The sequence below is a fragment of the Fundulus heteroclitus genome, unplaced genomic scaffold, assembly GCF_011125445.2.
Source record: "Fundulus heteroclitus isolate FHET01 unplaced genomic scaffold, MU-UCD_Fhet_4.1 scaffold_368, whole genome shotgun sequence".
Taxonomy (NCBI): domain Eukaryota; kingdom Metazoa; phylum Chordata; class Actinopteri; order Cyprinodontiformes; family Fundulidae; genus Fundulus; species Fundulus heteroclitus.
In genome coordinates, this window is record NW_023396779.1 from 86,194 (window position 1) to 109,144 (window position 22,951).

General features: G+C 46.3%; 1 protein-coding gene across 1 annotated transcript; it reads left to right on the plus strand.

Annotated features, from left to right (window-relative positions):
• Nucleotides 1-884: 884 nt before the first annotated feature.
• trim33l (tripartite motif containing 33, like) lies at nucleotides 885-22,452 on the plus strand. Its single transcript, XM_012856673.3, has 14 exons — nucleotides 885-1,003; nucleotides 4,953-5,015; nucleotides 5,126-5,261; nucleotides 5,576-5,702; nucleotides 7,173-7,289; nucleotides 10,851-10,965; nucleotides 11,057-11,203; nucleotides 11,799-11,910; nucleotides 12,080-14,469; nucleotides 14,558-14,769; nucleotides 16,128-16,239; nucleotides 16,318-16,374; nucleotides 19,915-20,037; nucleotides 21,573-22,452. Exons 2-14 carry the CDS (start codon nucleotides 4,974-4,976, stop codon nucleotides 21,855-21,857), a joined length of 3,975 nt encoding a protein of 1,324 aa, XP_012712127.3. The 5' UTR covers nucleotides 885-1,003; nucleotides 4,953-4,973; the 3' UTR covers nucleotides 21,858-22,452.
• Nucleotides 22,453-22,951: the final 499 nt, after the last annotated feature.

Here is a 22,951-nt window from a genome sequence, read left to right on the forward strand (position 1 = left end):
GACCACTTTTTATTAAAGCAAATGATTTTAACTTTGGATCTCCTGTGATTTACACATCCCTTCCAGCAGAAAATCTGACTAATTTGTTTAAATAAAATTATACTTTGTAGAGCTGGTAAATATATTATATATTTATAACTATATATATTGTTATTTTTTTGTTTATTTATCTTTTTACATTTTATAAATTTTTTGGCCCCTTTATATTTCATGCTGAAAGGTTTGGACACCCCTGGTCTACGACTAAACAAAGAAATTACCATAAATTTGAATAGAGATCAGAAACCCAACACTATAATTTCTATAATCTGTTACTATAACATTTAAGTGTTTTAAATCTCTAACTGGATTATGGAGCATGAAAAGACATTTTAGTCAAGCGCTGAATTTGAAGCAGGACGTTGGAAACCAGTGCCATTTCCCCCTCTCCTTAAACAAGGTACAAAACAATACAGAAAATTATAAACATAACATTAGAAATACAAACTCTCATTAAAGGAGGATTACAAATTACAGGGAATGAAAAAAGATAAACGCAGTGCAAAAAAAAGAGGTTTTTAATAATCTGCTGGGAGATGATTTTTGCAGTTTTTCATTGTTTAACTTTATTTAACGCTAAATAGAGTCAAGTCCACTGAGTTTAGGAGCTGGAGCAGGCGTGTGTAGGGGAGGGGGGCGTTTTTCAGCGGCTGCAGACTCCTCGCTGTTCGGAACCGGAATGCGTCCTTGTGTTCCTTCAGGCCAACCAGAACCTCCTCCTCCCCCACTGGTTCCCGAAACGCTACTTGAGCGCGCATGCGCTGTTGGCGTAAAGGCAGTTGGTGCGGAGTTGATCAACGGTGGTCCAGCCGTTAGAGACATAGACATATATTATATCATGTCTATGGTTAGAAACTCGAACCGAACCGGAAGTTGAAGCTGTCGAACTTTTACAAACCTAAGAAGAAGAAGCCAGGAGAGGAGCGGCTGATGGTGGGAAGAGGAGAGGCGAGGAGAGCAGGAGGTGAGTCTGTTAGCAGGGAACCGACACTTTATCCACCGGAAGTGCTCCTTAACTTTCCGAACCTGCCGCCAGGTGAGAGCCACTGATCTCTATGAGACCAGGGAATCATGTGGAGGTTCTGTTTACGTAGCAGAGGAACCGAGGTGGAGCCTCAGCGGTTCTCCTGGTTCGGTTCCGTAGCTTCTAAGCAGCAGCAGCATCGGTGCACCAGGAAGTTGATGAGAGACAAAAAGCAGTTTTAGTGGAGCTCATCTCAGCAGCAACGCAACTCAGGCGGCTTTACTGGATGAAAACGCCTCAAAAGTGACTTTCAGAGCCTTGATAAAGAGAAGCTGGACCGCAGACTGAAACTAGGGTCCATGCTGGGTCACGTGTCTGTGTGGGTGGGGCGGGGGGAACCTGGAGAACCCACACTTTCACAGGGAGAACACAAAGAAAACCCTGTTCCAGATCAGTGGAGCACAGGAACTAAATGCTGCTTCTCCATGTCTGGTTCTGGTTCTGGTTCTGCAGAGCAGGCTGGAGCCAGAAGACCTGAGTGGTCTGGAGGGTTGATGCCCTGATAACAAGTCTGTGATGGATTTAGGTGCTAATTCAGAACCGGGTCCATGTTCTCTACGTTCTTAGTCTTAGTGAGGACTTCAGAACCGGGTCCATGTTCTCTACGTTCTTAGTCTTAGTGAGGACTTCAGAACCGGGTCCATGTTCTCTACGTTCTTAGTCTTAGTGGAAGGACTTCAGAACCGAGTCCATGTTCTCTATGTTCTTAGTCTTAGTGAGGACTTCAGAACCGGGTCCATGTTCTCTACGTTCTTAGTCTTAGTGAGGACTTCAGAACCGGGTCCATGTTCTCTACGTTCTTAGTCTTAGTGGAAGGACTTCAGAACCGGGTCCATGTTCTCTACGTTCTTAGTCTTAGTGAGGACTTCAGAACCGGGTCCATGTTCTCTACGTTCTTAGTCTTAGTGGAAGGACTTCAAAACCGGGTCCATGTTCTCTACGTTCTTAGTCTTAGTGAGGACTTCAGAACCGGGTCCATGTTCTTTACGTTCTTAGTCTTAGTGGAAGGACTTCAGAACCGGGTCCATGTTCTCTACGTTCTTAGTCTTAGTGAGGACTTCAGAACCGGGTCCATGTTCTCTACGTTCTTAGTCTTAGTGAGGACTTCAGAACCGGGTCCATGTTCTCTATGTTCTTAGTCTTAGTGGAAGGACTTCAGAACCGGGTCCATGTTCTCTATGTTCTTAGTCTTAGTGGAAGGACTTCAGAACCGGGTCCATGTTCTCTATGTTCTTAGTCTTAGTGAAAACGCGGGCAGCAGGTTCTGGATCAGCTGCAGGTTCTGATCCACTTTCTAGGCAGACCTGTGAAAACACCGTTGCAGTGATCAGTTCTACTAAAGATAAACGTGGATTAGTTTCTCCAGATCCTGCTGAGACATCAGTCGTTTAATCCTGGAAATGTTCTCCAGGTTCTAGAAGGTCCACTATGTGTGTCTCAGTAGAACTGAGTAGTTCTGCAGACGGAGGCGTCGGCTCCTCAGTAGGAACACCTGCAGTGAGTAAATTCATGAGGAAAAAGACCCGGCAGCCCGTAGAACCTTCTCCAGCACGGTTCCTGTTTGTCACATCGTTGTGGAGGAGTTCTGGTCCATTCTGCTTTCAAAAGATGCTGAAGCTCCTGGAGGTTGAGGTCTGGCCTTTGACTAGGCCACTGCAGCACCTTGTGTTTTTTTCTAGTAGATCCAATGCTGCGTTTGTGGGATCACGGTTCTGCTGTTCTGCAGACGGACTGTAGAACATCTTTTGCTGCAGTGTTTGCTCCGATCTCTGAGCTTCACGCTCTGACCTAAAAGACGCTGCAGCAGCCGCCTGCTGGTATGTTCAGTTGGACCCAACGAACCAGAACCATAGCGGTAAATGTCGACTCTAGTTCTGAGCGTTGCTTCGGTTTAAACGCCGCATGAGGAACCAGAGCGGTAGGATGGTGGCAGAATAATCAGAAATGAAAGCTGATCAGGATCCCCGGAGATCCTCATTGTCTCAGAGCTCCTTTCTTAGCCTAAGACTCCTCTTCCTAGCTCCTACCTCCTCTTCCTAGCTCCTACCTCCTCTTCCTAGCTCCTACCTCCTCTTCCTTGCTCCTACCTCCTCTTCCTAGCTCCTACCTCCTCTTTCTAGCTCCTACCTCCTCTTCCTAGCTCCTACCTCCTCTTCCTAGCTCCTACCTCCTCTTCCTAGCTCCTACCTCCTCTTCCTAGCTCCTACCTCCTCTTTCTAGCTCCTACCTCCTCTTCCTAGCTCCTACCTCCTCTTTCTAGCTCCTACCTCCTCTTCCTAGCTCCTACCTCCTCTTCCTTGCTCCTACCTCCTCTTTCTAGCTCCTACCTCCTCTTTCTAGCTCCTACCTCCTCTTCCTAGCTCCTACCTCCTCTTCCTAGCTCCTACCTCCTCTTTCTAGCTCCTACCTCCTCTTCCTAGCTCCTACCTCCTCTTCCTAGCTCCTACCTCCTCTTCTTAGCTCCTACCTCCTCTTCTTAGCTCCTACCTCCTCTTTCTAGCTCCTACCTCCTCTTCCTAGCTCCTACCTCCTCTTCCTAGCTCCTACCTCCTCTTTCTAGCTCCTACCTCCTCTTTCTAGCTCCTACCTCCTCTTCCTAGCTCCTACCTCCTCTTTCTAGCTCCTACCTCCTCTTCCTAGCTCCTACCTCCTCTTCCTAGCTCCTACCTCCTCTTTCTAGCTCCTACCTCCTCTTTCTAGCTCCTACCTCCTCTTCCTAGCTCCTACCTCCTCTTTCTAGCTCCTACCTCCTCTTCCTAGCTCCTACCTCCTCTTCCTAGCTCCTACCTCCTCTTCCTAGCTCCTACTTCTTGACCAACAGTCAGAACTCCATCATGGGAGGAAAGGAGCATCGGGCTGCTGTGCCGTATTCGTACAGCCTTTAACTCTGATGTCATTACGTGACAGAAACGCACATGGATGATGATAAAATGGAGAAAAAAGGTGGAAATAACTGAGAGGAGCAGCGTCTGTGTTCTCTCAGCTCTGGGAGGAGAACAGAGGAGAGTTGAAGGTGAATTGGTCCCTGGATCATGGAGCCCAGAGGCGACTCTGAGGCTCTTAGCTCCAGATCAGTGAGTCTTTCTCCGCCTTTAGCTCCAGCCTGGAAAGTGAGAAGCTCTCCGTGCAGCCATCAGGAGCCAGAGAGGAGCCGGCATCGCACCAGCAACCTTCTGGACGACCATTTAGGCTCTGGATGATGACATCATCAAGAATACAGAAAACACTGAATCACCTCTTCTTCCCTCTGTGTACATAGAGTGGATATTATTGAGCTCTATCTGGACTGTTTATGTAAATATGTTTCTGCGACTTTATTAGATTCCCTTAAGATTGTTTGTTTATTATTGAGAGTATTTCTGTAAATATTCTGAAAATTCATCTGTTCTATATTCTTTGTGCATTTCTCCATATTTTCCTGTTAGCCCCAATATAATTACGTTAGAGCTCATTTAACTCGTCTGGTCGCTGAAACTAATTAAGTTTATGTCCTCATTTCCTCCACTATTAAGGCGGAGGATCAGCCAATCAGCTCTCTCTGTTCAGCTGGATCAGCCAATCAGCTCTCTCTGTTTCCTCCATCTTCCTGCTTCATACTCTAGGCCTCTAAATGTCCTCTCTGCTAACATTTTCTATCTTAGCAGCTCTCTGAAGGCCTGAGATGATGTGAGAATAAGTTTAATCTCACTGAGGTAAAATTCTAAGAAAAATGTTAGAATTTTAAGACTTTTTTCCCCCTAAAATTACGTCACTAAGAGCTCTTTTTAGGCTGCGTGTCTTTGTGAACTCAGGTCTTTCCTCGGTAGGATCACATTTTCTCCACCTGACGGTTGTTACTGTGACGGTCGGATTGATGATGTGACCTCAGCTGATGTTTGGTGTCTCTCAGGTGGAAACTTCTCCGGTCAGCATGGAGTCGGCTGGAGGTCCAGGTGTGGTCCAGACGCAGCAGGTAACGGCCACCTTCCTGCTTCAGGTGTATCTGGCAGAGAAGGAGCTCCTTCATTCCTGCTGCAGACTCAGCCTGATGGAAACCAGTCGCTTCCTCCTCTGTCTCCTCAGTGCAGCACCTGTGACGGCGTCGCAGCCAGGTGTTGGTGCGTGGACTGCAGCGAAGCTCTGTGCGACGACTGCTTGGCGGCTCATCGCAGAGTCACCCTGACCAGATCCCACCGGGTCCTGAACCACCAGCCTGACGGTGAGGCGTGGGCTGCTGCTCGTCGTTGCTACTGGATCTGATCCAGAACCTCCGGGTTAATGTGCCGCTCTGCAAGATAAACGGACCGTGTAGATATCAGATGATCTGATTTACTGAATCCAGATATTAAAGCCATAAATAAACAGTTTACAGATCCGGTTTTTAGCACATAAATATAGTCGCCTTTGTTCTGTTGGATCTCAAAGGTTTGGATGCTTTATTGAGATTATAGACTGAAACGTGTCATTTCTGCTTCTTAGTCTCTCCGTGTTGCAGGATGATAATATTTGTTTGTGTTTTTTCTTCCTCCTCAGGTTCCAGTTTAATTTCTCCCATAAAGTTCTGCAGAACCCACCCGTCTGAGGAGCTCAAGCTGTTCTGTTTCACCTGCTGCCTGCTCACCTGCAGAGACTGTCAGCTGGCAGACCACCAGAACCACAGGTGACCGACTGAGACACACCACGGCTTTATCCCTTTCATTGCACACAACTGGACCGGGGTTCTGTGGGGTAGTTGTCAGTAGTTAGTACCTCACCAGGAGAAGACGGAGGTTTACCTGAGGCAGACGGATGGAGGTATTCTCCAGGTGCGGGGAGGCTGGCGTTCAGTCAGGCTGGAGCTGAAGGAGCAGATTTCAGGCGACTAAAGCGGCTCCAACCTGCCGGATTAGCAGAGATTAGTCGCTGGTTTCTGTATGAAACCAGACGTTGGTGAGGTGATCCGGTTTTAATGTCGTACATGTAAAATAACTGTAAGGAAACGGAATTGAAGTCATATGAACTTAATGGTTTGGTGAATAAAACATTTAAATGAATCATTTTAATGTATTGATTGTAGTGATTCGGTACAGTCAAAAGAACTGCAGTTGCCATCATTAGACATCTGAGGCTGGTAATGATGATGCGGTTTTAATGTCATACATGTTTGTTGAGCGACGCCTCAGGAACACGCAGGAAATTTTTCCTTAATGCTGAAGAGGTTGTTGACTTCCTGCAGCAGAACCCGTCTTCAGTCATTTGGTTTACAGGTGTTGGATCAGGGATTCATCTAAAGCACGTGTCAAACTCAAGGCCCGCGGGCCAAATCTGGCCCGTCAAGGAAATTTATCTGGCCCTCAAGAGCAAAAAAAGCACATCATGTCATAAAGTAGAGGCATATATCCTTTTAAATTGTATAAAGTGGCTAAAACTGTGCCTCGTGTAGTGAATGTTTATTTTTTTTGCAGTGTAGTTGCAGCATCCAGCCACTAGATGTCAGTTTCCCACAACACATTAAAACAACCCAGAAATGTCCAAAAAGAGAGAAAGTGATGCAGAATGACGAGTTTAAAGTGTAACTCACCATAATATCAACTTTCTTTGCAGATAAAGTTCTGCATTGGACTGAATACTTTGCTTTAATTTGGTGTAGTGGAGAGTCTACTGTAGAGTTTGGTGTTAAAGGTCTGATTCGTGTTTTGTGTCATCACGTTCTGAGAAGGACTCAGCTGTGTCGGAGCTTCTGTCTGTCCGGGTCGCTCTCTGAACCGTCTGGGTCGGTGCTGCAGACCAATTGGCTCTCTCTGGGTCAGAGTTTTCTCAGAGGAGTGACGGGCCTCGGCTGATCTGACGCGCTGGAACGATGAATCAGAGGACTCATGTGATGGATGATGTCTGATTACCCAGAATTCACTGCTGTGACATCACTAAGTTTGATGTCGCTGCTGCAGCCTGATTAGCTGTTAGTCGTCCTGCTGCTACAGAATCTCTTTCTGCAGACCCACTTTCATGATGACTGTCTGCTGCTGATAAGATACTGACCGCTGATCATCACTCTCCATCGCCTCCTGAGAACATCTAAGCCTTCTGTTGAACCTGAAAGTCTGGCCGTTGGTCCCTGAGGGCCTCACCTTTCTTCTTCTGCTCTGTTCAGGTTTGACTTTGTCAGCAAAGCAGTGGAGAAGGTGAAGAAGCAGCTGGACGCCTGCATGCAGCCGATCAAAGCGCAGATGGAAGCTTCAAGGAGGAGTCTGCAGGACATGGAGATGAGGTACAGGTTAATTTCGCTCCTCGGCTGAATTATGTAAAGAAAAACGACCCGTGTGTCACCAGAATGGGGCTAAAAACGTCTCGCTGCTTCGTAGTGTTGAGAGAGCAGAAACGTGACAGGAGCATCTTCCCCCAGAGGACGGTGCAGCCTGAAAACATCAGTGGGTCAATAAATTAATAAATGCAATTAGGCAGATCAGACCAACAAGTCAAATACAACTTTTACTCTGATTGACATGAAGTTGAAATTAGAAGAACCCTGAAATGTAGCAGAAATGTTGTAATATTGCAGTAATAGTGCAACATTGGGCCAAATGGGGAGCAGAATGTCCTGTATTTGTACTAATTGTCTGAACAACAATATAAAACTACGGATTCATTTGCACGGTTTTGCTTTTAACCCAGAACAGTATGACATGAAAAATAATCTCAGTCATGTTGTTATGAACAGCTTTTTTTAATTTATTCCAGCAAAGAGAACTTTTTATTTACAATGATAGTCCCAAAAACCTCTGAAAAACAGAGGCGAACATCGCACTTGCTGCAATGGGTATTCTTATGCCCTTTACTGTAATGTCTGCAGTGTCCTCTCTTGACCTTCATGGGGAAATGTCCAGTATGGTCCTTGCGCACATCGAGTGGGGGGTGTGCACATGATTTCTTGGAGGGACAATTTGGACTCCCATCATCTAAGGATGGTCTCTTCCTAGCAGTGAAAGGACTCCCTGCTGCGTCGGGGTTCTCGCTGCCTGATGATGGACTCCTCTTTTTGGAGTTGAGTGTTGTGTCCATCTGATTTGAAAAGAGAAGAATCAATATTAATATTAATAATCAATTCATGCACATGTCAAAAATGCATGCAGATATCGCAAAACATGGCAAATAGCAGAAATAGATTCTTACCAGGATGAGAGTACATACGGCTTCCAGACATTTGTACCAAGCCCATCGTCAGGTACATGCCCAACATTTTCTGTATTTCCTTTGTATTAGTGTTAACAGATCTTCCATCATTTTGAACGCTGTACTCATTTGTACTTGTAGCCAGAGCTTGAATCATGTCCTCTGACACAAACTTTGGAAGTATTAGAGTGGTGTGTGGAGGAAGGTTACATCGTCTGTGACAGGTGGACCAGATAAATCGATATTGGGACTGATAAAACCCTTCATTTGCCAGCGATATCTGTCACGGGGCATGATGCGTTCATGTTCTTGGGGCTCAATGTCCACATTGGCTGGGCAGTCAGACGCTCTTGGGTTTTCTTTGTCCACACAGGGATCATTGTCTAATTTTTCTTCACTCGCATCAGTGTCATCAAGGGGTACGTCCACATCACTCTCTCCATCTTGGATGATTGCAATGATATCCTGCACACTGTACCGAGGATCTTTCCTTGCTGCTGGCATTCTGAAATGGAAAAGATAAAATTGAAACAAATGTGTATATATAAATAATACACATACTTAGATTCTAGATAACCTGCAGGAAAAGACGGGGTGGTGGAGAGATTGATTTTAATTTGAAGTGTTTACACATTGCACTGTAGTAACCCATTCACACAATTCACTGGTCACACAATACTGTGTGGCCGACCAATTCTAAACTCTGATTATCATCAAAATAGGAATGCAAGTAGCCTCCAATTTACAGCCACACCTTACATTCCTGAATATCAACCCCTGTTCCAGAGAAATGTAATGCAAAGGCCCCTCCAAGCATCCCCCACACCTGCTTTGACTATCAATTGATTGGAACATTTCCTTATCAATAGCCAAGACAAAGGGCAGACATGCACAACATGGCTGTTGTGTTGTAGACGTGTTAGAAAGCTCTGCCTTCTGTGATAAGGGAAAAATACTGAGTGTTGAAGGTGGTTAGAAATCCTTAAAAGTAAATTAAAATTATTAGATATGGCAATATATCTTAGTATATTAGATTCTAACACAATAATATATATAATCCAGTATAAGGCTAAGGGCTAGAATGTGTAAATTATGTGTGGTTCAAAGTTATATTGGGGAAAAGTTCCTTTTTAAGACATTCCTCTTAAAAACAGGGTTATTTTGACTACCACATTCACCCAATGTTGTAATATTGCAACAATTATAAAACAAGCTCTAGATAAAATGTAGGGCACATTTTCCATAATAACTACATATTTACATGTTTTGGACACTAATAAACACAGAAAAAAAAATATGCAAAGCCTTCTACTTACTTCAATTAGATAAATCCAGTCCAGTAAATCGAAGGGATGATGCTCAAGCAAAAATCTGGAAGTTGTGTGACTTCCTCACCTGAGGGCAGGCCTTGTATACAAATGTAGGACCCAATAGCATTGTGAGACCAAACAACATGACCCAATGAGACTGTTAATGCAGTTGAACCAACAAAAAAAAAGTTTATTTCGGGATGACAAACATTTTTTGTAATTCTGCAACAGTGGGTCTTACAGGGTAAATTTTATTGGGGAAATAAAGACAGGTTATGTTTCAATTGAAAATGAAGAGTTTCACTTCTTGATTTTCAATAAAATTTTATTTATATAGCGGCAATTCATGAAACATGTCATATCAAGGTACTTTACAAAGTCAAATCAATCATATTATACAGATTGGTCAAAAATGTCCTATATAAGGAAACCAGTTGATTGCATCTAAGTCCCGACAAGCAGCATTCACTCCTGGGGAAGCGTAGAGCCACAGGGAGAGTCGTCTGCATTGTTGATGGCTTTGCTGCAATCCCTCATACTGAGCAAGCATGAAGCGACAGTGGGAAGAAAAACTCCCCATTAACGGGAAGGAAAACCTCCAGCAGAACCAGAACCAGGCTCAGTGTGAACGCTCATCTGCCTCCACCCACTGGGGCTTAGAGAAGACAGAGCAGAGACACAGAAAGCTCAGAAGCTCACATTGACCCAGGAGTACTTTCTATGTTAGAGAAGACAGAGCAGAGACACAGAAAGCACAGAAGCTCACATTGATCTAGTAATCTGTTCTACATTAGATGGTAATAGCGGGTGAGCCGTCTTCTCTGGATGATCTCACAGTTAACAGAACGCCAGACCAGATGTACCTTCTATGAAGATAAAAGAGAGAGAACAGAAAGTTAAAGCAGAAATGACAACACGTAATGCATAATCATCTTTCTCTCAGTCGAGGCCGTTGAAACTCCTGCCTGTCGTATCTAGACGGGACCTGGGGTCAGCGGTGGGTTTATCGCCTCACACCTGCACTGTCAGCCTGGCCTCACTCTCACGTCCACAGCTGGAACAAAATGCTGCTGCAGGACTTTTAGCATTCTACTGGGAAACAGGAGCACATAACTCTGGTTTCAGCGTCACTTTGCTGGTTTCCTGTGACGTTTCCATTTTAAAACAATGTCGGACTCTTCTTATTTATGTGTATCTTCACCCCTACAAACCTTGGAGCTCCTTTCTGTCGGCTCACCAGAAGCTTTGGACGTCCTAAAGACGGAGGAAGGAACTTGGTGGAAGCTGCCAGCAGAAGTCTTCCTGACCTCTGACGCCTTCAGACTGAAACTCCTGATGTTGTGTTGCAGGCTGCAGGTTCTGGCCCGGTACGAGTCCTTCATGACCAACAAGCTGCAGAATCACGTCGACACTCTGACTGCGCTCCTGAGGAGGAGGTTTGAAAAGATAAATATGGAAATCCAGGTGATTTGAGGCGAGCTGATGTCGTTTGTCCGGTTTCATCTCAGCAGCTGCTTTTTGCTGCAACTGATGGTTTCTCTGTTCCTGTGAGCAGAAGGTTTACAGCGTGGAGCGTAATCTGATCCACAGGAAGGTGGAGAAGGTGAAGCTGCTCCAGAAGAACCACATCCCGCTGACTGTAGCTGCAGAAAAGGCCAGAAACACCACCAACCTGCCCACTCTGGTGGGCTGCATATCTCAGGTAGAACCCCCACCTGTTGCTCTTTCTCCTCTGCTCCAGCCGACTCCTCTCTGACCCGCTTACGCCCTGCAGCTGGTTTCTGGTTCTCCACCTGCTGGTCGGTGTCATTGTAGGAGTCTGTTGTCTCCTCCGACCTTCCTAAGGTTGGAGGATTCAGGTTTCCATGATGCCGTGCGCTCTAACGCGGTTCCCAAAGTCCTCAGAGGATCAACAGGCCCACAGCATCACAGACCCACCGCTGTGCTCAGCATCAGGGATTCTTCCACCCATTCATCCGTTAATCCACAGCGGTCCACCGGGAGGAGCTGTTGCTTAGTCCCGTCTGACCAAAGCTTACAGGTCCAGTTAAAGTCCTGGTTCCTCATTAAGGTTTTTTTTTTTTATTAGGTGACAATCAGTTTAATAAATATCAAAACCAATAATAGAAATTAAACGTTTAGCGTTATCCATCCTTCTTCTCATACCAACATGTGTTAAATAAGATCTTTGGTCCCTGTTAGCAGAAAGTTCTTTCCAGTTCTGTAACTGAATCCAGATTTGACCCGGTTTGTGCTTTTGGGAAACCTTTAACCGGATCTGTCGTCTGATTTGTTAGATTACCGCCCAGCTGAAGGAGCTTACAGACGGGGACTTGTATCCGCCTTCAAACATGATCGACGTGAAGGTCATCACTGACAGAATCTCGGTGGAGAGCATTCTGAACCTGGGTAAGATTTTAACGGACCTTATTTCTCGCTGGGTTCTGTTCTGTCTGGACCTTTTTTAATTTCCATGTGTGGAGCAGAAAGGCGGCGGCATTTTCAGAACAAGGCTTTAGTTCCTGGTTCCAGAGTCGACCCGGTTCTGGACGCTCTGACCCGTTGTTTCTGGTTTCAGGTAGAATTCACGTCTCCTGCATTCCCTTCTCTGTTCCCCGTGTGGAAACCCCCCCCAGCTCTTTGTCTTCGCCCACCGTCGCTCCTCCCACCTGCAGCCAGACCTCCTCCACCCACCTTCCTGGTATTATTTCTGCTCCGTCCTCCACCTCACCAACGTTATGCTCCACAGACTCCTCCATCACCTCCTCCAACCCGTCAGCGTCCTCTCAGCGGACCGCACCTCCAGCTGCTCCAGTGTTTCTAGTTCCCTCCAGCAATGACTTCCTTCCTCCACCCTACCCCTCCTCCACAGTCTCCTCCACCTGCTCCTCCTCTAAGGTCTCCAGCGAGGAACCCAGCGGGGAAGTGTTGAGATTTGTGAAGTCGGTTCTTCAGTCCACATCTGCACCTCCTCCCTCCTCAGTTCCCAAATCCTCCGGCACCAAGTTCCCCCACCCGGACCCCGGCTCTGCTTCCTTGGCGCTCCCTTCCAGCTCTGCTGCAGCCCCCCCGCCTGCCTCCAGATGCCCTGCTCCACCAAGCTCCACCGTCGCCTCCAGAACCATCTCAGCCGTAAAGGTCCGGAACCCTTTCCTCACCAGTCTGCTCCTTTCTACCTCACCACCTTCATCCGATCAGGCAGGTCCTTCCTCTGTCGGCCCAGCTCATCCTCTTCATCAGATCAGCCCCGTCTCGTGTCCTCCTGTGGTCCATCAGAACTTGTCCAATCCCTCTGGCCATCCTGTGTTCTCCTCATCCTCACAGGTTTCTACTTCTTCATCGTCTTACACTCCGTGTTCAGAGGTTCCTCCTCAGACCGCGGCCGTGAAAGGTTCTGGACAGATGGAAGATAAACCCAGCGGACCCGGAGCCACGCATCCTGCCAGGAGGAGAGGCGGGTCTGAAGAACGCACCAAAACCAGCGACTCTAAAAGTTCTGATCCTGCGAATCGGGTCCGAATCAACGTTCTCACCAAGTCTCAGCTGGAGTCCAGTTCAACGAAGCTGTTTGTCAAGTTTCACTGGAAGAACAAGAAGGTCTCCAAGCCTTCAAGACTCAGCAGCTCCTCCACAGCCGGCTCTCCTGTGCTGACAGGTTTTATTCCTCATAAACAGAATCCCGCCCCGGTCCAGAACCAGCCTGGGGTTCTGACCAACCCGCAGACGGCCGTCCAGCCTTCCTCCTCCGTCCCTTCCCTCCCATCTTTAAGCTGCTCTGCAGCTTCGGCTTCTCTGGTTTTCCCCCAGGCGGTTCCCTCCACAGCTCAGCTTGGCTGCATTCAGCTCAGCGGCGCCGTCCTCCCTCTGGTACCGGCTCCGTTGCTGCCCAGCTCCACCCTCGACCCAGTCCAGCCATCGCTCACCCTGAACCAACAACTGGTTCCCGGTCAGAAGTCTTCCTCCCTGGTGCTGCTGACCAACAGCAGCTCCCTGCCGGTGTTGGAGTCCGGCGCCGGCCTCCTATCAGACCCGACCCAGCTCCCAGGTACGGGCCAGGACGGCTGCGGCGGTTCTATGGTGGCTTCGGTCTCGGCCGGACCCGGTCCCGCAGCTCCAGGAGTCCAAATCTGTTCTGGATCCAGCAATCAACGGCTCTCAGACCAACGTCCCAGCTCCGGGATTGGACCCTCCGTCTTCCCTCTTCTCTCTACTCTGAACCACCAGCCACAGAACCTGGATGTGAGGGAGATGGTTGGTTCCGACCACAAAGTCCAACACAGACAGAACCCAGAAAACAGGCGAGTAGCAGGATCACCTGCAGGAGAACCGTCGTCATCTATAGAACACGGATCAGAACCAGCCTGCAACAAACCCCAAGAGGTCCGGTGTTTGCTTTCATTTCGTCCTGGACCTTCTGACCAGGAGCTCATCGTCTCTGAGGAACCAGCCGGAGCGTCGTCGTCTGAAACCTGCGAGGCGGAAGCGACCAGCAGCAAACCTGCAGACCTCCGAGCGGCTGGAGTGGCGCCGTCGCTTCCTGCTTCAGACGACCTCGCCACGGTCTTGTCTGAGGACCAGGAGTCGCTACCTGAAGTATACGAGGTCACGCCGGGCTTTAAAGAAACCCGGCCCTACGGCGAACCGTTGTCACCAGAAGTGTCCGACGATGACGTCTCCGCTGTTGAAAGCGAACCTCCAGAAGACAAGATGTCCGCCGCCCTGTTTCACGAACCAGAACTTGGTCTCAAACTGTCGTCTTCTGAAGCATCAGACAGAGAAGACGGAGGTCCAGCGAGCGCTAAGACCGACCCGCAGGTCCACAGCCAGCTCCACTGGCAGCCCACGGTGTCCCTGCTGAGACTTCCCCTGTCCCTGCCTGGACCTGGACGTCCCCCGCCTCGCTACCACTTCATCCTGGGGAGCAAAGACGACGAGCTGTACCTGCAGGAGGTGGAGGAGGACGCTCAGGTTTGTCCATGATTGATCCAGACGAAGCAGAATTATCCCACCGGTCATGTGAAACCATCTCAGTGCTTGTTGTCCTGCCGTCTTTCAGTCCAGCGACGAGGACGTCTCAGAGGCCGCCACTGACGACGCCTCGGACGTCACCGAAGACTTCACGGAGCTTCAGCGTCCCGAGTCTCCGTTGTCCGTGGAGATCATCTCCTGCGCCGCATGTGGCTCGTCCAGCGCATCAAAGGTCTGCACGGCCTGCGGTCGGGGCTACCACAGGGACTGCCACGTCCCTCCGTTTGGAGCGGACATTTGGTAAGGGTCACCGCCGTCTGCTGGTCTCCCTCAGTCGTTCCTAAAGACACGCAGACCACAGCCTTCCAGGATTTAACCAGAGAACCTTCATCAGAAGGTTCCTCCTAACCAACCTCCTGGATGCAAAAACACGTTCTTTGTTTCCCAGCAGCTCTGATTCACTCAGAGGCGACATCTTGGCCTTTTCTCTCAATAACATCCAGTTTTACAGCCCATTAAACTCCAGGCTGCCCCATTTAAGAAATGTATTAAACCCAGTTTCTGGTACCAAATGATTGAGTCCTCCCACTGACTGCTGGCAAATGATGGATTGAAGTAGATCATAATAAAACAACAAATGTACGTACCCATCATAATGAGGTCACAGTAAAACTATGGTGTGGCTGCAGTAGATGTAACGGATAATGGCCTTCAAGGCGTCTAAATCAGAAATTGGAGCCGTTCTACGTTGCTTCTGCATCATCCATTAATTTCTGATTTTAGACGTCCTGAAGGCCATTATCCCGCTTATACCATGGTCACTTATGAAATACATAAATATTAAATCAGTTGTTAATACTTAAATGTTTTTTTTCACCATTAAAACTGTACGTTTTCCACAAGGAGTGGCTGAGAGACTCCTCACTACTGCAGACATTTTGAACTGAGAAAGCTTCCTGGATGGGAAGAGAATCCAGGAAGACGTTTATTCTGAACGCCTTCAGCTTCAGAATAAAAGTCCAGTTTGTTTTTTAACCTTTTCTTCGGATCACATTGCAGTGGAATAGCAGCAGCAGGCTGAGACATCAGACAAGTTGGACCACAGACTAAAACATTAACATTTAAAGGCAACTATAAACAGGTTTTTAATCTTGATTTAAAGGAACTCGGCGTTTCAGTCTTCTGGGAGTCTGTTCCTACATTCTGGTTCTGAAGGATCTTACCGGAGCAGAACTGAATATCCTGCAGCTTATTTTTGAGCCTCTCTCACAGGTGCTGGAGCTATCTGAGCAGAGTCTGAATTTTTTAAAGTGGTTCTAATGTTGGTGCTGCCTCTGTTTTCTGCAGGTCCCATCCCATTGTAGGAGTTAAAAACTATGGTGGTCATTTAGGTCTAAATAAAGCTTTTGATAATATTTTTGACCCATTGATCTCAGCTGATCTCTTAAAGCTGAAAGAAATGATTTCTGTGCAAAACAGTACCCATAAGTCTAAGGATGGAAACTTAATCAAGTCCAGATCCTAACATCCTAATTAAAGCCTCAAATCTTTCAAATATAATAAACAAAAAATCACTGATTAGATTTAGATCCTAAATTAGCAGGAAATCAACTTTCTGCTGGTTTCTCTAAATCGCTTCCCTCCTCCTTGTCTTGCAGGTCAGAGTTGGTTTGTTCGCTGTGTCAGGACTTGTCAGACCCTTCGGACCCGTACAGCTCCGACCGACCCAAAAGCCCGTTGTGTTGTCCTCTGAGCCTCCAGGACCAGAGGGTCAGGTTTTTCTTCAGGAAACCATGATGTGTCTGGATGCTGTGATCCGGTTGTTTAAACGGATCTTCTGTGTTTCAGAGGTGTGAGGTTCTCCTGCTGCACCTGAAGGTTCAAGGTTGCAGACGCTTCTCTCAGGTCCGTTCCTACACACGAGGCGGTTCTGGTCCATCAGTACAACCCTGTTATCATCGCCGTAGGGGAGTCTTCCTGGCAGCCAGATGAAAAACATAAAAACACAATCACTGTACAATAAAATCAGAAAAGGAACCTCCAGGGAAAATATCGATTAAAAAGGATCAGAGTAGGGGTGCGCTTGTGGCGCAGCAGGTTGCATGACCCATATACGGAGGCCTTAGTCCTCGACGCGGTCGACCCGGGTTCGAATCCGACCCGCGGTCCTTTGCCACATGTCTCTCCCCCTCTTCCACCCCCCGTCCTGTCAGCCTACTTTTAGAAAAAGCGAGCCACTAGAGCCGCAAAAAAAGGGTCAGAGTATAAAGAAAAAGCAGTCAAACCCGATCATCAGATTTTGGATTTATCTGAATAATGGACTGAGTAATCAGAGGTTCTTCATCTGCTGGTTCTTGCTTTGGGCCTGGTTCTCCTTCCACTTTAGGGAGCTCAAACCCTCCATAAAGTGTGGGATGAGGGGAGAACATCTGGAGGTGTTGGCTGGTTGAAACTCGTGGATTAATTTACATACGTCGTTTGGTTGGGGTGTCCAACATGTGGCGCATGGGCCATTTCTGGCCTCTGGAAGGATTTCCTGTGTCCCCAACCACATTTAAAAAGTTGACCGAAGTTTGTGTCCCCAGCAGATGCAGACCCTGATGCAACCCTTACAGAATATAATGATATGACAAGATTTTTACTGATTAAAATCTTTTTAAAATGAAAATTTTACATAATGTACAAAATACTTGTCTTCTATTACTTTCGTTATAATTACACTAACTTTTACTCTAACTTTATTAATCTTTGCTAAATATAACGAGCATTGGCCAATAAAGACCCATATTATTATTATTATTATTATTATTATTATTATTATTATTATTGTTCCTGACTGATCTATTGATCTAGAATAAAACGCTCCGCGGTTCTGGAGAATATTAAAACACCTTCCTGGATAAAAACGTCTTAGGTTTGGATTTAAAAAGGCCCGGTCAGTGATGGAGCCGAGTTCCAGAGTCAGAGTGACTGAGAATGTCCAGTCAGCCCAATGTTCACCTCTAGTTCTGGCAACAATCAAGAAGAACCAGGTCGACAACCTCAGGGATCTGCCAGATACCCAGAAACTCAATAAATAAGACATGTAGGGTGGGGCCAGACCATTGAGAGCTTTAAAAATTAACATTAAAAGTCCGTCCATCCATCCATCCTCTCCCTCTTATCCGGGGTTGGGTGGTGGGGGTAGCAGCTTCAGTAGGGAGGCCCAGACGTCCCTCTCCTCAGCCACTTGGGCCAGCTCCTCAGGAGGAATCCCAAGGCGTTCCCAGCAGAGAGACATAGTCCCTCCAGCGTGTCCTGGGTCTTCCCCTGGGCCTCCTCCCGGTGGGACATGCCTGGAACACCTCACCAGGGAGGCGTCCAGGAGGCATCCTGACCAGATGCCCGAGCCACCTCAACTGGCTCCTCTGGACGTGGAGGAGCAGCGGCTCTACTCTGAGTCCTCCCCGGATGACTGAGCTCCTCACCCTATCTCTAAGGGAGAGCCCAGACACACTACGGAGAAAACTCATTTCAGCCGCTTGTATCCGGGATCTCGTTCTTTCGGTCACGACCCAAAGCTCGTGACCATAGATGAGGGTAGGAACGTAGATCGACCGGTAAATCGAGAGCTTGGCCTTTTGGCTCAGCTCTCTCTTCACCACAACGGATCGGTACAGCGCCCGCTTCACAGCAGACGCTGCACCAATCCGCCTGTCCATCTCCCGCTCCATCTTCCCCTCATTCGTGAACAAGACCCCAAGATACTTGAACTCCTCCACTAGGGGCAGCACATCCTCCCCAACCTGGAGAAGGCACTCTACCCTTTTCCGGTTCAAGACCATGGTCTCGGATTTGGAGGCACTGATTTTCATCCCGGCCGCTTCGCACTCGGCTGCGAACCGCTCCAGTGAGAGCTGTAGATCACGCCCTGATGAAGCCAATAGGACCACGTCATCCACGAATAGCAGAGACGCAATCCTAAGGCCACCAAAACGTATCCCCTCAACACCTTGGCTGCGCCTAGAAATTCTGTCCATAAAAGTTATGAACAGAATCGGTGACAAAGGGCAACCTTGGCGGAGTCCAACTCTCACCGGAAACGAGTCCGACTTACTGCCGGCAATGCGGACCAGACTCTGACACCGGTCGTACAGAGACCTGACAGCCCTTATTAAAGGGTCCGGTACTCCATACTCCCGGAGTACCCCCCACAGGATCCCTCGGGGGACACAGTCGAATGCCTTCTCCAGATCCACAAAGCACATGTAGACTGGTTGGGCAAACTCCCATGCCCCCTTCAGAATCCTGCTGAGGGTATTACATTATAACATTAAAAGTTTAAAATATTTTCTAAAGGGGACTGGGACCCAGTGGAGGGAGGACAGATGAGGGGTGGTGAGCTCGGGTCTGGAGGTGTCGGTTCAAGTTCAGTTAAATTTTATTTATATAGCTTCATTTCCCAACACATGTCATCTCAAGGCTCTTTCCAAAGTCAGCTTCCATCAGATCCTCCAGGTTGGTGAGAAAGTTTCCTCTCTAAGGAAACCCAGCAGGTTGCATCAAGTCTCTCCAAGCAGCATTCACTCCTCCTGAAAGAGCGTAGAGCCACAGTGGACAGTCGTCTGCATTGTTGATGGCTTTGCAGCAATCCCTCATACTGAGCATGCATGAAGCGACAGTGGAGAGGAAAACTCCCCTTTTAACAGGGAGGAGAACCTCCAGCAGAACCAGAACCAGGCTCAGTGTGAACGCTCATCTGCCTCCACCCACTGGGGCTTAGAGAAGACAGAGCAGAGACACAGAAAGCACAGAAGCACACATTGACCCAGTAATCTGTTCTACATTAGATGGTAGTAGCGGGTGAGCCGTCTTCTCTGGATGATGTCACAGTTAACAGAACGCCAGACCAGATGTACCTACTATGAAGAAAAAAGAGAGAGAACAAAAAGTTAAAAGCTGAAATAACATCAGTCATTTCAATGTAATGCAATGCAAACTGGAGAACAGGAGAACTCTATAGAGAGAGAGAAATAGACCCTGATGTCCTCCAGCAGCCTAAGCCTATAGCAGCATAATTATAGAGGTAGCTCAGGGTAACATGAGCCACTCTAACTATAAGCTTTGTCACAAAGGAAAGTTTTAAGATTAGTCTTAAAAGTAGACGGGGTGTCTGCCTCACGGACCAAAACTGGGAGTTGGTTCCACAGGAGAGGAGCCTGATAGCTAAAGGATCTGCCTCCCATTCTACTTTTAGAGACTCTAGGAACCACCAGCAGACCTGCAGTCTGAGAGCGAAGTGCTCTGTTAGGAACATACGGGGTAATCAGAGCTCTGATATATGATGGAGCTTGATTATTAAGGGCTTTATATGTGAGAAGGAGAATTTATAAAAATGTCAAATGATGTCATGAGAAGATTCACCTGCTGTTACTAATGCTGATTGTGTCTTTATTGGTGTTTCAGTTGGACTTTTGGTCTGAGCTGATGTTGATATCGGAGCGCCTGAGCCACCGTTTCCCTCCGCCTTATGACACACCTGCGCAGGTCGTGTCTGACCTCTGGCGTTTGTTCAGGGACGCCTCACAGGTAAGACTGCAATCACGTTTATGATATTCTTTTTTATTTCAGATTTATGGAGGGACAGAAGTTTCAGTTCCTAAACGTTGTTCAGCAAAGATCGGACACGGGGGCTGAGAAGCGAGTTTCAAGCTCAAATCTCTTTGCGCTGAAATCAGGTGTACCTTCGAGGGGATCCAGCAGAAAAAAATGCAACAACTTTTTGTTTAGTCAGACTGCCAGTAAAAAAAAAAACTCTGGAGATCAAATTTCATTTTAAAAATGAAAAGCAGAAGTTCTGATAAATTATTTTCAGGGTTTCTGCACGATAATAAATACCAGAACCTGGTAGTACATTTTTCGTCATGCTTTCGATATATTCTTATATTTCTATTGATACTGACTTTTTTTGTTTTAAGTTTAACTATAAAATCTTTCTAGCTATTTAACCGAGCGACACGGCGCATTCTAAAGTTACGCTGTAGCAAACAGGAAGAAGAGGTGGCTAACAGCACGGACCACAGATCAGTAATGGAGTGAGGTTTTAATCAGTGTTGCTATTTGTTTTTGGTGGATGAGACTAAGAAACGTCTCCATCGGTCCACATGAACCCGTTGCTGCTTCCAGTTGTTTCTGAGCTTTATGGGAACATTCAGGAAGACGGAGGCAGCAGAAACAGCTGATCAGTCATGTGAGGTAAACGTTTCACTGCGTCATAGATTATTCAACAAATGTTTCCATCTCCCCTTCAGTGCATTTACTGTTTTTCAAAAAAGTAAAAAAAAATTATTATAATTTTAATATGAAATTTAGGATGTTTAAATTCTGCTGCTTCCATCAACCTTTTTTAATGTGATTATTTAAAAATAAGCATTAAAAAGGTTGATGAAACACAGCTTGTGTGTGTGTGGGAGAGGGAGTGTTTCTCTGTCCTTATTGTCTCTCCTTTCCTCTCACTCCCCACAGCATGCTCTCTTTCGCTTTTTCTCAATCTGACAGTAATATTAAATGCCATCAGCTGATGAATGCAAAGCTTGTACAGATAAATGTTTCACCACTTTTATTAAAATAGTAATGCAGTATTAATTTTGGAGCATGTTCACACTGCCGTCTGTTATCTGCGCTGCAGGTGAAGTTAGTTGCTTGATTTTAAAAAAAAAAAGAAAAAAGTCTGCTGATTATTTAGTTTCAGACTTGCCGTATTATCAATATTCTAATGCGAACATTGGCTTTTGAAATTTGAATGCCATTGCATTTTGTTTATATTCTTAAAAAAAGGCTGCTTTCCGATTTTGTGTTGGAAGTGAAAATATTGTAGAGGTAGTAATAAAGGGAATTCTATTCCTGTATAAACCCTGATTTATCAAACGATTTAAGGTATTGGTGTCTGGGCGGCTTATGGGGTTCTGCTTTGCATCTGTGATCCAAAAGCATGTCTTTTAGTTTAAAGCAGGGTCTCTTGGTTCAAACACTTCTGGCTTCAACAGGCTGAGCACCATCAGGGTTCTGCTGATTAGCCGATGAATCAGGAACTCGGTACTCAGCCTTTTTTCTGCTCTCTCCAGGGCTCCCCTTTAATGGACCTGCAGCAAAGCTTCCAGGAGAAGCTGATGGAAACTTTGGGAACAGAACTTCCTCCTTCACTCCTGATGCCACCAAACACAAACACTCTTATTGACCCCGGAGGTTCGAGCAGTCCGGCAAGTACTCGCATGTCGGAGGAAACAGAAGAAGTCTTCTTGTCCAAATCAAAGCTGACGGTTCTGAGGAAGAGACTGAGGGACTTTCTGGACCTGAAGGGAACCTCTGCAGCCAAGAGATCAAAGAATGTAGAGCATGAAGACATTTAAGGCTTAAATGCATCCTTAAAATCCACATATATTGTGCAAGAACCACATGGTTATTATACTTACTGAGCTGTTAGCACTGCTTTATTTAACAAATTGACCCTGAGTAGAACAAGATGTTTCTGAGAATTTGTTGTGGGCCGGGGTTCTATGAAGAGCTCGGTCTGAGTGCCTTAACATTTGCTTTGTTTGCAGATCAGTTTAAAGTTATTTTGTGTTTAAAACATCAAAGCTGCTCTTGAGGAAACGAGACGTAAACATCTGTTATTGTCATAAAGCACTATTTCTGTTCACATTGTTAGAATTAAAGCTTTATTTTTTTTAAACGTTCTTTCAAACCTTTGCTGAATCAAAGGTAGTTGAATATACAAGCAATAAAAACTATTAAATGTTGATTTAGTAGAGAAAAACCTGAATTTAAGTTGCCTTTAGAAATATCAAAAACTACAGCTGTGTTTTGTGTCTCAGGTGGATGTGTGAACACAGTAAATAAAAATGCTACTAATGCCTTAAAGACTAAACTTTAGTTGAGTCGGTTTAATGTTTTATGAAAACGTTTGTTTTCTGGCTAAATTAAACTAATGGTTGAAGCTTAAAATGTCTTCAGGGAGGTTTATTGATCAGGGTTGTGTGGACTACTTAAATGAAGTCAGTATGACTACAGAGTGTTGTTGAATATTGCTGTTTTATTGTCACATAACTTTAGGCCGAGGGAATTTATAGAGCATTCACAAAGATGGTTTATAACACCTTTTACAAACGCTGTCAGGGCTTTAACCCCTTAAGCTCGCTCCTACCAGTACAGCTAGGGTGGGGCTACGCTTCTTTTTTGTCCAGCTTTAAAGTTAGGTCAAAAACTGTCACTTTCTTCCCTAAATCTTTCTAAAAATAGAAGAGGCTAAAGTTTCTAAAACAAGTCACAATTTTTTCAGACATTTTGTTGGTTTTACAGCACTTTAATTTAAAAAATGCTGACTCTCAGAAAAATACTTTACTGCTCGGACATGCTCCGCTCCATCCCCTCATGGCTGGTATCATTGGAAACTAGAGACTCTGGCCTTCCCAACAAGGTGTAACATAGGGTGACCAAATGTCCG

What these genes read in the sequence shown, in the direction of transcription:
- trim33l (XM_012856673.3), top strand. Translation starts at nt 4,974, where the DNA reads ATGGAGTCGGCTGGAGGTCCAGGTGTGGTCCAGACGCAGCAG. An exon ending in GTGTGGTCCAGACGCAGCAG is followed by an intron (nt 5,016 to 5,125) that starts GTAACGGCCACC and finishes CTGTCTCCTCAG; the next exon opens with TGCAGCACCTGTGACGGCGT. An exon ending in CTGCAGGACATGGAGATGAG is followed by an intron (nt 7,290 to 10,850) that starts GTACAGGTTAAT and finishes GTTGTGTTGCAG; the next exon opens with GCTGCAGGTTCTGGCCCGGT.